Below are 12,631 nucleotides of genomic sequence, written 5' to 3'. Positions count from 1 at the left end.
CTCACCCGGACATTGAAAGATCGAGGGTCCAGCGTTGTCCCATAGGGGACAGGAAAACACTGGTGGTTGCAGGAAGGGGAGGGATATTTAACCTCTTCCTGTTCCTGTCCCCTATTAGGGCGGGGGTAGAGATCCTCCGATGTAGCTGTCGTGGAAGGTGACTAGAGAAAAATAGCTGTAAAGGTTAATCAAAGAAAGCCACAAACTGAAAAGTCTTCAACGAAAGAAAATTTGGAGACACTGGCTTTTTTTTATTGTTTCTGAACACTCTTTTCACACAAATATTCTTCTCACTTTGTCTTACCAAAATGCGCTTCATCAAATATAGAGATGTCACGTTATCTGCAGTCCATAGGCCGACTAGATGTCTACTCAGCTGTCTGTAATAAAAAAAACAAGTAACTTTTTTCTGATTTGTTATCTCCAAATAACACTGTAAAAAATCGTAGAAAAGACAAGAGTAGGGAATGGGTTAAAAAAATAAAAGGGAAAGCTATACTGACTGCTTTAATTGCCTTCTCTGCTGGTGGTCTGTGCTGGTCTTCCCTTAAAGTAATAATAATGTGATCGGCTGCAGAGGTCACATGAATGATGCACATGATCCCTGAAGGAAGTAAGCTGGGACCAGCAATATACCAAAGAGCAGCAGAGCTGGAGCAGTGGGGATGGAAGAGGTGGGTATAGGTTTGTGGTTATTATTATTATTTTTTATGGTGCTACTTGGAATGCACAAGGAAATCTGTTGCCAGGAGGACCTGTTTCCTACAATCTAATTTCAGGGGAACATGCTTACATGATAAAGAGCTTCTGCACAGTAACCAGACAACCACTGGTTGCATACGCCTCTGTCTTAAGGATATGCGTTCATTCTCAGTGATAAAGCAGAAAAGACAATGCACTCACCGGTTTGTGAGCATTCTTTGATCAACACTTATTGTAAACATGGCCGTGTGCAAGTGTCGAGGTAAGGCACCTTCACTGAGAGCAAGATCCTGCATTTTTGTTGCAATTTCTTTGTCTGCTTCCTAGAGAATAAAGGTGTTATAATAAATGATAATAGGAATTTAACATGTTTGCTCCAAATTTACCTTATGTGCACCATTGACCAAAATAGTTTGCTTACAGTCTAAAAATATTTTGATACATTTTTGACAACGTAGAAGAATAGAATCCGAAAAAAAAAAAAGAGTGTTTTTCCACTGCTTCATTATGCGCGATAGAATTTGATTTTGTAGAGGCAAGTTCTCATCTTTTTTTTCCTTTTCTCAATTAGTTTAAGTGAAGTTAATCAGGAAAGGTTCTCGTAATCTGCTCACTAAAAGCCATATGCTACCGGAAAATCACAAGTTACAATTTCAAATTAATGGTCATCCACGTTGGTCATGAACAGACTCAGGCCCTGATTCATCAAGACAGGCGTTGTTCTCGATTAGGAGGCATGCTGTAATCAGATGCTCCTAATTCATTAAGTGGTGAACGCCTTTTAATGAATCGGGAGCGTCTGACAAGTGATAGGCATCTCGGTGTTCGCCTCATCATAGATCTTAGTCGGGGGCATTGGTAAGATTTGTGGAGTAAACGACACTGTTCCACGTCATGAATTTGACGCATGGGGCTTGCCACGCTCCATCCCATTCCAGCTCTGTCCACTTTGTCAGAGCTGGATGAAAATGGTGTGAGAATGCTATAAGTTGCATAATTCACCAAAATTGTGAATTTTTGCAGCTTTTTACACCAGAATTCTTACATAAAAGCTTTTATGAATCGAGACCCAAGACCGTCATAAGTTCAGCAGTTTGGCTCATAGAGAGGAATCCCAATCAGGAGGCCTTGAAAAAGTTATCAAGGTGAGACAAGCCCCATAAGGAAAAAATGTGGGAAAAACTAAAATGCTGAACTATGCACTATGCAACAACACGAGCAGAAGAAAAGGACAGCCATAGACCCAATCAGACCATTAATAAACCATAACAAATCATCTTTGCTGCATCTATATGTAAGATGAGACAATATTAGTTTTTCTACTTTACTATTTTAAAGGGATATTCCCATTTTATTAAATTGCTTTAGCTAGTTCGACAGCATGAAAATTAGCAAGTTTGCAAAGGACTTGACTTTTTTGCTCTGCCTTGATCCTTTGCAAGTTAAAAGATTTAACAGCAGTAGTATACAGCTTGTTTCCAAGGAGCTTGGCCAATAGTGCCTGCACGTGGTAGTTACATGTCAGGAGAGAAGTGAACTCCTAATATCCCAGACACCTTTCTCCAGCCCATTGATTTCTTTATAACATTTTTGCAGCTCATCTCTCCCCTCAATCATCTCCTGATAGGGTTCTTAGCCCTGGCACAGAATCATAATTTTCCCCAACACCCAGAATCGTCAGTTTCCAGAGCAGTTCTCCTAATCACGCCTCTCACTTTCCTTAGCTGTACAAATGGACTGTTAGGCTATGTGCACACACTGCGGATTCACCTGCGGGTTTTTCCGAGTGGAACCGCAGGTAAAACCGCAGCTAAAGTGACCTGCTGTTTTCCTGCGGTTTCACACCTCTACTATGTTAAAGGTGTGAAACCGCAGCGGAATCCGCACAAACAATTGACATGCTGCGGTTTATAAACCGCAGCAAAACCGCGCGGAAAAAAACGCAGCGTGAGCACAGCGGTTTTTAAAACCCATAGGGTTACATGGTACTGTACCATGTCTGCGGAACTGCTCCAGTTCCGCAGGGCCAAAAACGCTGCGGAACTGCAGCAGAATCCGCAACGTGTGCACATAGCCTTACCGCTATATGCAATATAGTGATAACAGTGTAGGTGCAGAACAAACACTGACAGACTCTTAATGTGTAGTAGCAGGATGAAACTTTTGGATCAAAAAGGAGGAGCACCACCCCTCAACCCAAGTAGCCATGAAGACAGAAGACTACCGTGCTGTGAGCTGCTCAAGAGAAAACCTGAGAATACCCTTTTAATATGAGAGATAAACCAATTCCAAGTACTAATTGCACAATATAACTACATAGAAAGACTTACTTCTATGATAGCCTTCATTACTAAGCCAGCGCCCTTTACAATAGCCATAGAAGGGTGCTACAATAAAGATGTAAGAACACATTAGCTTAAAAGCATTCAAAATCTATACTTACAAACTTTTAAGAAGAAAACAAAATCACATTCCCAACCACAGTTCTTTTAAATACAATCTAGTCTTAGGGCCTCGTCACACATAAGCGACTCACCAGCGATCCCGACAACGATATCAACGTGTCAGGATCGCTGGTGAGCTGTCAGACAGCTTCACCAGCGATCAGGACAAGCGACGCCGAGCATGCGGCGTCGCTGTGTACTTTAGTTACCAGCGCACTGATGCAGGGAGCTGGTAACTAAGGTGCACATCAGGTTTCTAAGGGACGTGCGTCCCTTAGAAACCCGATGTGTACCTTAGTTACCAGCTCGCTGCATCAGCGCGCTGGTAACTAAGGTACACAGAGGGTTTCTAAGCACAGTGCAGTGCTTAGAAACCCTGCGTTTACCTTAGTTACCAGCTGATCGCTGGTCTCCCCCTTGTCACACGCAGCGATGTCCAGGGCTTTCATACAGCGATCCCGGCAGGGGGGCCAGTCGCTGATCGCTGTCACTCACAGCGATCTCGCTGGTGAGATCGCTGTTACGTCACAAAACTTGTGACTCAGCAGCGATCTCGCTAGCGAGATCGCTATGTGTGACGGGGCCCTTAGACCTTTAAAGGGAATCTGTCACCCTTTTTTTCTACTATTAGCTGCCGGCACCACCATCAGGGGCTTATCTACAACATTCTGTAATGCTGCAGATAAGCCCTGATGTAACCTGAAAGATAAGAAAAAAAGAGCTAAGCCCCCGTCACACACAGCGATCTCGCTAGCGAGATCGCTGCTGAGTCACGAGTTTTGTAACGCAACAGCGATCTCACCAGCAAGATCACTGTGTGTGACACCTATCAGCGACCGGCCCCCCTGCTGGGTATCGCTGATCGTCCTGGAATGGCCAGGACATTTTTTTGATCACTGGTCTCCCGCTGGCCAGCACGCATCGCTGCGTGAGACAGGCGGGAGACCAGCAATCAGCGAGCTGGCGCTGGTAACTAAGGTACACATCGGGTTTCTAAGCGCCACTTAGAAACCCGATGTGTACCTTGGTTACCAGCTCCCTGCACCAGTGCACTGGTATCTTAACGTACACAGTGGGTAACTAAGCGATGTGCGTCGCTTGTTACCCGCGTGTCGCTGGTGCTGATCGCTGGTGAAGCTGCCTGTTTGGCAGCTCACCAGCGATCATGTAGCGACACACCAGCGATCCTGACAAGGTCATATCGTTGTCGGGATCCCTGGTGCATCGCTATGTGTGACGGGGCCCTTAGAATATACTCACCCGGGGGGGCAGTCCGGTCCGATGGGTGTCGCGGTCTGGTCTGGCGCCTCCCATCTTCATACGATGACGTCCTCTTTTCTTCCTGTCGTGGCTCCGGTGCAGGCGCACTGCTCTGCCCTTTTGAGGGCAGAGCAGAATACTGCATTGCGCAGGCGCCTGACCTCTGCCGGTCATCGTATGAAGATGGGAGGCGGCGGACCGCGACACCCATCGGACCGGATTGCCCCCCCCCCCCCAGGTGAGTATAATCTAACTTGTTTTTGTTATCTTTCAGGTTACATCGGGGGCTTATCGATAGCATTACTGAATGCTATAGATAAGCCAATGATGTCAGTGCCGGCAGCTAATAGTTGAAAAAAAGGGTGACAGATTCCCTTTAATAACAACAGTACTTTAGTTTGGCCTGGGGTGTTCCTTTACAAAGTAACTCCAGTAACACGCGCCACCTTTGCTGCCTTACCGATCGGACTGAAGGCTTCGCATTGAAATTTCTGGTGATCGCATTGGCATACATACCTGGAGATACACTTTACTAAGAATAAAACGAATTTTATTGTGAGAAAACACAACTGTAATCCATCTCCCAGTATGTGCAGCCACACCTTATAACAAGAATAAAATTTAGAGCTGTAAAATGCATAAGAAAAAAAAAAAAAAAAACTATAAAATGAATACCTGAAAGAGCTTGAAAAGCGTTCTTCCATTTGATGCCACCATCTCAAGTAGCATATCAAACTGCTGCCCTTCTGTTGTCTCACTGTATGGTGCACAGAGGGCAAAGGTGAGGAAATCCAAGAGTGAGCTGATAACCAAAGCGCCAGTCCCATAAATCTAAAACAGAAAAAAAAACAACTATACAATTGCATTAAATAATGGCAACATTAAATAAAATATGTTCACCATAATGAGGGCACAAATATCTAATACATGGGAGGTTAAAGAAGTTGTCCACTACAATTACTACTCTGACTGTTTATACAAAATCCTCCTCCCTACTCGTGTGTTCCAGGAGTTTTGCAGAAATCGTACCGACAGCCGGTTCTGTACTGATGCCCTGCAGTACCGGATGTCAGTCAGTGCCAGTGTGTGCTTCTGGCAACTGCACTCAGTGCTGTGAGCGGTGACTAATTGCTACGGACACGCACGTATGACTGAAAGCCGGTGGCCTGGGAGAGATAAAGTGTGGCACCTGGAATAAACGTTTAAGTACAGCGGTCAGGTAGTTTCCATTAAAATATATCGTTGAGGCCAGAGACTTTAAGTAGTGCTCCATTTTAAAAACCAATTCTGGCTAGGAAGGCAGGGCTGTGGAGTCAGAGTTCATTTTGGTGGAGTCGGTTTAAAATAGACTGGCTAAGATTCCTAAAATATACAATACATTGCGTACAGTGCAAGATGTGCTGTAAGTGTTCTCATAATAATTTGGAAAGTTATGAAACGTCCTATAAATGTCTGCTCTGTTCCTGATCTAAGGATCTCGGCTTTTAGCGGAGATGAATCTATGCGGCACTTTACGTACATGCTCTGTAGTGAGGCAGTGCTGTGGAGATGAATCTGTGCTGCACTTTATGTACATGCTCAGTAGTGACCAGTGCTGTGGAGATGAATCTGTGCTGCACTTTATGTACATGCTCAGTAGTGAGGCAGTGCTGTGGGGAAGAATCTGTGCTGCACTTTATGTACATGCTCAGTAGTGAGGCAGTGCTGTGGGGAAGAATCTGTGCTGCACTTTATGCACATGCTCAGTAATGAGGCAGCGCTGTGGAGATGAATCTATGCTGCACTTTATGTATATGCTCAGTAGTGAGGCAGGTCTGTGGACATGAATCTGTGCTGCACTTTATGCACATGCTCAGTAATGAGGCAGCACTGTGGAGATGAATCTATGCTGCACTTTATGTACATGCTCAGTAGTGAGGCAGTGCTGTGGAGATGGATCTGTGCTGCACTTTATGCACATGCTCAGTAATGAGGCAGTGCTGTGGAGATGACTCTGTGCTGCACTTTATGCACATGCTCAGTAGTGAGGCAGTGCTGTGGAGATGAATCTGTGCTGCACTTTATGTACATGCTCAGTAGTGAGGCAGTGCTGTGGAGATGAATCTGTGCTGCACTTTATGTACATGCTCAGTAGTGAGGCAGTGCTGTGGAGATGAATCTGTGCTGCTCTTTATGTACATGCTCAGTAGTGAGGCAGTGCTGTGGAGATGAATCTGTGCTGCACTTTATGTACATGCTCAGTAGTGAGGCAGTGCTGTGGAGATGAATCTGTGCTGCTCTTTATGTACATGCTCAGTAGTGAGGCAGTGCTGTGGAGATGAATCTGTGCTGCTCTTTATGTACATGCTCAGTAGTGAGGCAGTGCTGTGGAGATGAATCTGTGCTGCACTTTATGTACATGCTCAGTAGTGAGGCAGTGCTGCGAAGTTAGAGTCAGGGAAATTGAGAAATAGGAGGTTTGGCTTACCGACTCCACAGCCCTGCTGGGAGGTTGACAAGATTGTCATATGCAATATTTATTATAGTTACTGAATCAATTCTGTGACAATCTACAGACAATAAAGGAGATTTTCAAGGACAATACGTTATCCTGCAGCTCATACACAGTGTGTCTCATCTGTATCTTGTTCTTGGCTAATATGTCACAGGGAAACCACAGTACAACAATAGATTTGGGGATTAGAAATTGGTTTACTTACCACACAGGAATTAAATTTTTCTAATAAGTTTTCCAGAAACTTTTTGGAAGAAAGAAGAGATGCTTTGTTCAATTGCTCTTGCCTTAAATCATAGTCATCATGCATTGGCTGAGGAAAAAAAAACAAAAAAAAAAAAACAAACATTGGACTATGTATATACAAGCAAGGAAAAAAAAATGTGCTAGCATTCAGAAACAGCCATAAAGCATGTGAGCTGCAGATGTTGGAATTTTGATTGTGTCAATCTGTAGGGGGCGAGTAGACCTCAAACCAAATTATACATTCCTTATTTCCTATTATTTTGCATGTTTGTCACACTTAAATGTTTCAGATCACCAAACAAATTTAATTATTAGACAAAGATAACACAAAATACAGTTTTTAACTGAAGGTCTTTATTATTAAGGGAAAAGAAATCCAAACCAACAGGGCCCTGTTTGAAAAAGTGATTGCCTCTAAACCCAATAAATGGTTGGGCCACCCTGAGCAACAACTGCAATCAAGATTTTGCAATAACTGGCAATGAGTCTTTTACAACATGGGTTTTTTTTGCCTTCCTCTGGATCAACATGTAAGGGCAAGTTAGGATAGGATATGGGTTGAACTAGATGGACTTAAAGTCTTCCTTCAACCTTAATAACTATGTTACTAGGTTACAATGCTCTGGATGAATTTTGGACCACTCACTTTTGCAGAATTGTTGCAATTCAGCCACATTGGAGAGTTTGAGCATGAACCACCATTTTAAGGTCATGCAACAGTATTTCAATCGGATTAAGGTCAGGACTTTGACTAGGACCCTCCAATGTCTTAATTTTAGTTTTCTAAAGTTATTCAGAGCTGGACTTGCTGGAGTGTTTTGGATCATTGTCCTACTGCATAACCCAAGAGGGCTTCAGCTTGCGGTCACAAATCGATGGCGCTCCTTTTCTGAAATGCTGTGTTACTTCTACACCAGATGTAATGGGACACACCCCTTCCAAAAAGCTCATCAGTCTGCAGAGTATCCTCCCAAAAGTCTTGGGGATTTTCAAGATGTTTTCTGGCAAAACTGAAACGAGCCTTTATGTTTTTTATTGCTCAGCAGTTGTTTTCGTCTTGAAACTCTACTATGCAGACCTTTTTAACCCAGTCTCTATCTTATGGTGGACCTTGAGTAAGGCAAGCGAGACCTGCTGTTCTTTGGATGTTGTTCTGGAGTCATCTGTGACCTTTTGGATGAGTAGTCGCTACGCTCTTGGGGTAATTTTAATTGGCTGGCCACTCCTGGGAGGGTTTACCACTGTTCTATGCTTTTGTCATTTGTGGATAAAGGTGCTCACTGTGGTTTGATGGAGTCCCAAAGCTTGAAAAATGACTTTGGAATCTTTTCCAGACTGATAGATCTCAATTACTTTTGTTCTCATTTGCTGCAGAATCTCTTTGGACTGTGGCTTATGTAGCTTTTGAGGATCTTTTGGTTTACTTCACTTTGTCAGGCAGGTCCTGTTTAAGTGATTTCTTGATCGAGAACAGCTATGGCAGTAATCGGACCTGCATGTGGCTAAGGAATTTCAAGTCAGCTTCCCAAAGATGTGATAAACCATAGTTAACTCATTGCTTTAAGGAGAGGCAATCACTTTCACACAGGGTCCTGTAGGTTTGGATTTCTTTTTCCCTTAATAATAAAGTCCTTCATTTAAAAATTGCACTGCGTGGTTTCTAGTGTTATCTTTGCCTAATATTTAAATTTGTCTGGTGATCTGAATGAAACATTTAATTGTGACAAACATGAAAAAGAATAGGAAATCAGGAAGGGCGGAAACACTTTCACACAACTGTAATCTAATTGCTGTCAAAACCACAAAACAAGAAAAGATTATGTTAAAAGCATAATAGGCAGATCCCTCAGTTACTGCCAACTATAGACCAATATCACTAATAAATGTGGACATCAAAATACTATCGACGATATTGACAGATAGGTTAGCCCCTTTACTACCAGCAATAGTAAACAGACCAGGTGGGATATGTGCAGGGCAGAGAGGCAAGGGACAAAACCATTCGGATGATTCTTATTATCTCTAAAGCCCCCGTTACACACTGCGATATCGCTAGCAATATCGCTGTAAAGTCACTGATTTTGTGACGTTACAGCGATATTGCTAGCGATATCGCTGCATGTGATACTTACCTCCGACTGGCTCCCCCGCTAGTTATCGCTGATCGCGCGAGAAGCTCCTGGACCATTCCTCGTCGGCCACTTCCTGCGGCGCTTCCTGCTGTGACGACGAGCGACGCGTGGAGCCGGGCGGGAGGACGCAGGATCGCCGCGTCTGACAGGTAAGTAGCGATCCCCGTCCCCAGCGATGTCGCTGGTGAGATCTGCCTGTGTGGCAGCTCACTAGCGACCACCTAGCGATGCACCAGCGATCCTGACTGCGTCATATCGCTAGTCGGGATCGCTGGTGCATCGCTAGGTGTAACGGTACACTAAGGCTAAATCTAAATCTTTACCCCTAGGTCTCTTATCAGTCGAGGCAGAAAACGCATTTGATAGGGTCCACTCGGGGTTTATGAAAGAGGTGCTGTGTCAGTTGGGCATTGGTTCACGTTATCTGCAAAAGATCCTTTCTTTATATAAAGGCCCTACTGCAAGAGTTAGGGTAAACGGAACATTATCTTCTCCCTTCAATAATCGAAATGGAAATAGACAGGGACGCCCCCTGTCCCCTCTGCTCTATATAGAAGTGATGGAACATCTTGCTAATGCAATTAGGAACAATCCTAACATACACGGGATAAATATAGGCTCAGCAAATTACAAAACAGCATTATATGCAGATGATCTTTTGTATGTATTACAGCCCCAAATCTTTTTACCCTCTGTAATGAAAGATTGATTGAAGTTGCTCAGGAAACTAAATCTAAGGGTACCGTTACACGTAGCGATGTATCAGCGATCCCGACAATGATATGGATCGCTGGTGCATCGCTAAGTGGTCTCTAGTGAGCTGCCACACAGGCAGATCTCACCAGGGACATCGCAGGGGTCGGGGGTCGCTACTTACCTGTCAGACGCGGCGATCCTGACGTCCTCCCGCCCGCCTCCACGCCTCGCGCGTCGGCGCCACAGGAAGCGCCCGACGAGAAATGGTCCAGGAGCTTCTCGCGCGACCAACGATGAGCAGCGGGGGAGCCGGTCGGAAGCAAGTATCACATGCAGCGATATCGCTAGCAATATCGCTGCAACGTCACAAAATCGGTGACTTTACAGCGATATTGCTAGCGATATTGCAGTGTGTAACGGGGGCTTAAGTGAATTATTCAAAGTCAGAAGCGTTGAATATTTCACTTTCCAATGAGGAGGTTTACTTAGCAACATCAAACTTTCCTTCCAAATGGCGTGCAGATGCCATAAAATATTTGGGAGTCCTCATTCCTTCTGACCCATTCAAACTTTTCTCTCTTAACTATCAAAAACTTTTAGGTCGAACCATTAAGGACTTCGGATTATATTGCAAACTGAGATCATCATGGTTCGGAAGGATGAAGGTCATTAAAATGGATATACTACCTCGATTTCTATATATTTTTCAGACCACACTTGTATCTCCTCCCCGCTGTTTTTTTGTTAAGCTTCGTTCTGCTATGATAAGATTTGTGTGGGGGGGAGATCTAGGCCTAGAATTAGTATGCAAACTTTAACATGCCCTAAAGCATTGGGTGGTGCAGTGCTTCCTAAATTTAAAACATACTTCCAAGCCTCTACCATAGCTCGGTTCATAGATTGGCATTATTGTCTTGGTAAGAAGCAATGGGTTGAGTTTGAGCAAGAAGGAGGGGAGATACCTTTAAAGCACTTGCCGTGGATCCCGTGGACAGAGGCTTCCAGGCTGGGTTGCTTAAATAATTTAACAGTAGAAACACTCAAAAAATATGGCACACTTTCTATAAGGGAAAATTTCCCTCTGGGAGTATCAGTCCTCTTACATCACTTTTTTTTTTTACTTCGTCATTTTGCCAGCGTTGTTTGAAAGAGACTTTTCTCGGTTAGAGGGCCGTGGAGGACCGTATACATCATGCTCTTACTGATGGTAAGTTGCCAACAATCAATTATCTGCAGGCTCAGTACTCGTCCAAGGTCCTTTCTTGGTTTGAATATCTACAATTGCAATCTCATATCTTCTAAGGGTCTAAACCGCTTATGCCACTTCACACCTTCCCCTATTGAAAAATTATTTTTACAGGAATCGCCGCCTAAGCATGTGATTTCAGTTATATACAACTACCTAATCAGAGAAGCACGCGGGGGAAAATGGGCTATCACTTGGGCATGAGGATGGGATCTTGGGGGAATCTCAGTCGGAGTGGGAGAAAGGATTGCTATTTCCACAATCGCTTGTCCTGCTCAGGAAAAAAAAAATATATAAATTACAAGATGCTATCATTATCCCTCAAAATTGCATGCTATTTTTCCAACTGTTCCCGACATGGCAGTGTGGAAGAGATAGAGGTAATATGATACACATGTGGTGGGACTGCAGTAGAATCAAGCCATTCTGGGATAAGGTTTTTTCAAATTACTCTTTGGTAATGGGCAGAAGTTTGAAGATCAGCCATATGATTGCTCTTCTTTCTATTCTTTCCTCTTCAATTGGTTCTCAAAAGAAAGGTAGTCTCTCTTTATATTTAACTGCAGCGCGGTCAGTGATTCCACAACGGTGGAAAACAAGTCATACTCCCCTAATGTCGGAATGGTTTGCAGAGATGGTTAATATTTATTTGTAGGATGGAAGCACTCACAGCCGATAGCTCTGGACGCGGTGATAGCTTTAGGAGATTGTTGGGTGACTGGATACTGTTTCAGGATCTTTATAAACTATTCCAAAAGATAGGTCGTTCTCTCGTGAAGTGTTTCTGGGTTGTTGCTGTGTTTACCTCAAAGATTGTCGCCTCATTTCCCTCCCTCCCCTCTTCCACACCCCTTCTACCTGTTACACCCCCCCCCCCCCTTTCACCCCTCTTCTCCCTTCGAATCCTCACGCCCTCCCTAAAATAAAAAAAAAAAATTACCTACCTTTTTTATTTTTTTTCCTCTTTCTCTTTCTAACCTCTATGCTGGAATTTTCAGAATAATTTTTCATTTGCTGATATTAAAATTTAGGTAGTTTCTTTTTTGTAGCTGCAATGTTGAGCGACCTGTTTATATTTCCGCCTGATTATTATCATTACAAGTTTTGTTTAGTCCTGCGTGACTTATTTGATCATAATATATTTGGCCGTATGTTATGTTGTTTTATTGTATTTTCAAAATTAATAAAAACAAATTGAACGTAAAAGCGTAATAGGCACACAAAGTTATTTTTAAAAAATCATATCAAGGGGGGTCATCCTCCTTAAAAAAAAATAAACAAGCTCAGTTTTACTCACCCTCAAAGGGTCCAGTTGTTCGTATCTTTGGCTGCCCCAGTCTCTGTTATTTGACTGCAGCCATGACATGTTGACATGACATTTCCTCTGCTTTCAAACAAGAGATACGGGGAC

The 12,631-nt window shown here is 43.5% G+C and overlaps 1 protein-coding gene across 4 annotated transcripts in view; it reads right to left on the bottom strand.

The window, feature by feature from the left end:
* DNAJC13 (DnaJ heat shock protein family (Hsp40) member C13) overlaps positions 1-12,631 on the bottom strand; it is a 288,549-nt gene that overhangs the window by 142,061 nt on the left and 133,857 nt on the right. For all 4 annotated transcript variants that reach the window (XR_012231076.1, XM_073569478.1, XM_073569468.1 and 1 more), the window contains 5 exons: positions 7,106-7,213; positions 5,082-5,237; positions 3,033-3,089; positions 904-1,025; positions 305-380 (listed from right to left, as the gene is read on the bottom strand). Coding sequence is in view for 3 of the 4 variants with exons in the window: in XM_073569478.1 (XP_073425579.1) it covers positions 305-380; positions 904-1,025; positions 3,033-3,089; positions 5,082-5,237; positions 7,106-7,213 (519 nt within the window). In the remaining variant the exon portion in view is untranslated. The remainder of the gene's footprint in view (positions 1-304; positions 381-903; positions 1,026-3,032; positions 3,090-5,081; positions 5,238-7,105; positions 7,214-12,631) is intronic.

This window comes from Dendrobates tinctorius, unplaced genomic scaffold, assembly GCF_039654945.1.
Source record: "Dendrobates tinctorius isolate UK_male_01 unplaced genomic scaffold, ASM3965494v1 ptg000005l, whole genome shotgun sequence".
Taxonomy (NCBI): domain Eukaryota; kingdom Metazoa; phylum Chordata; class Amphibia; order Anura; family Dendrobatidae; genus Dendrobates; species Dendrobates tinctorius.
The sequence above is the reverse complement of the archived record's forward strand: the minus strand, read 5'-3'. Positions and strand labels throughout refer to the sequence as shown.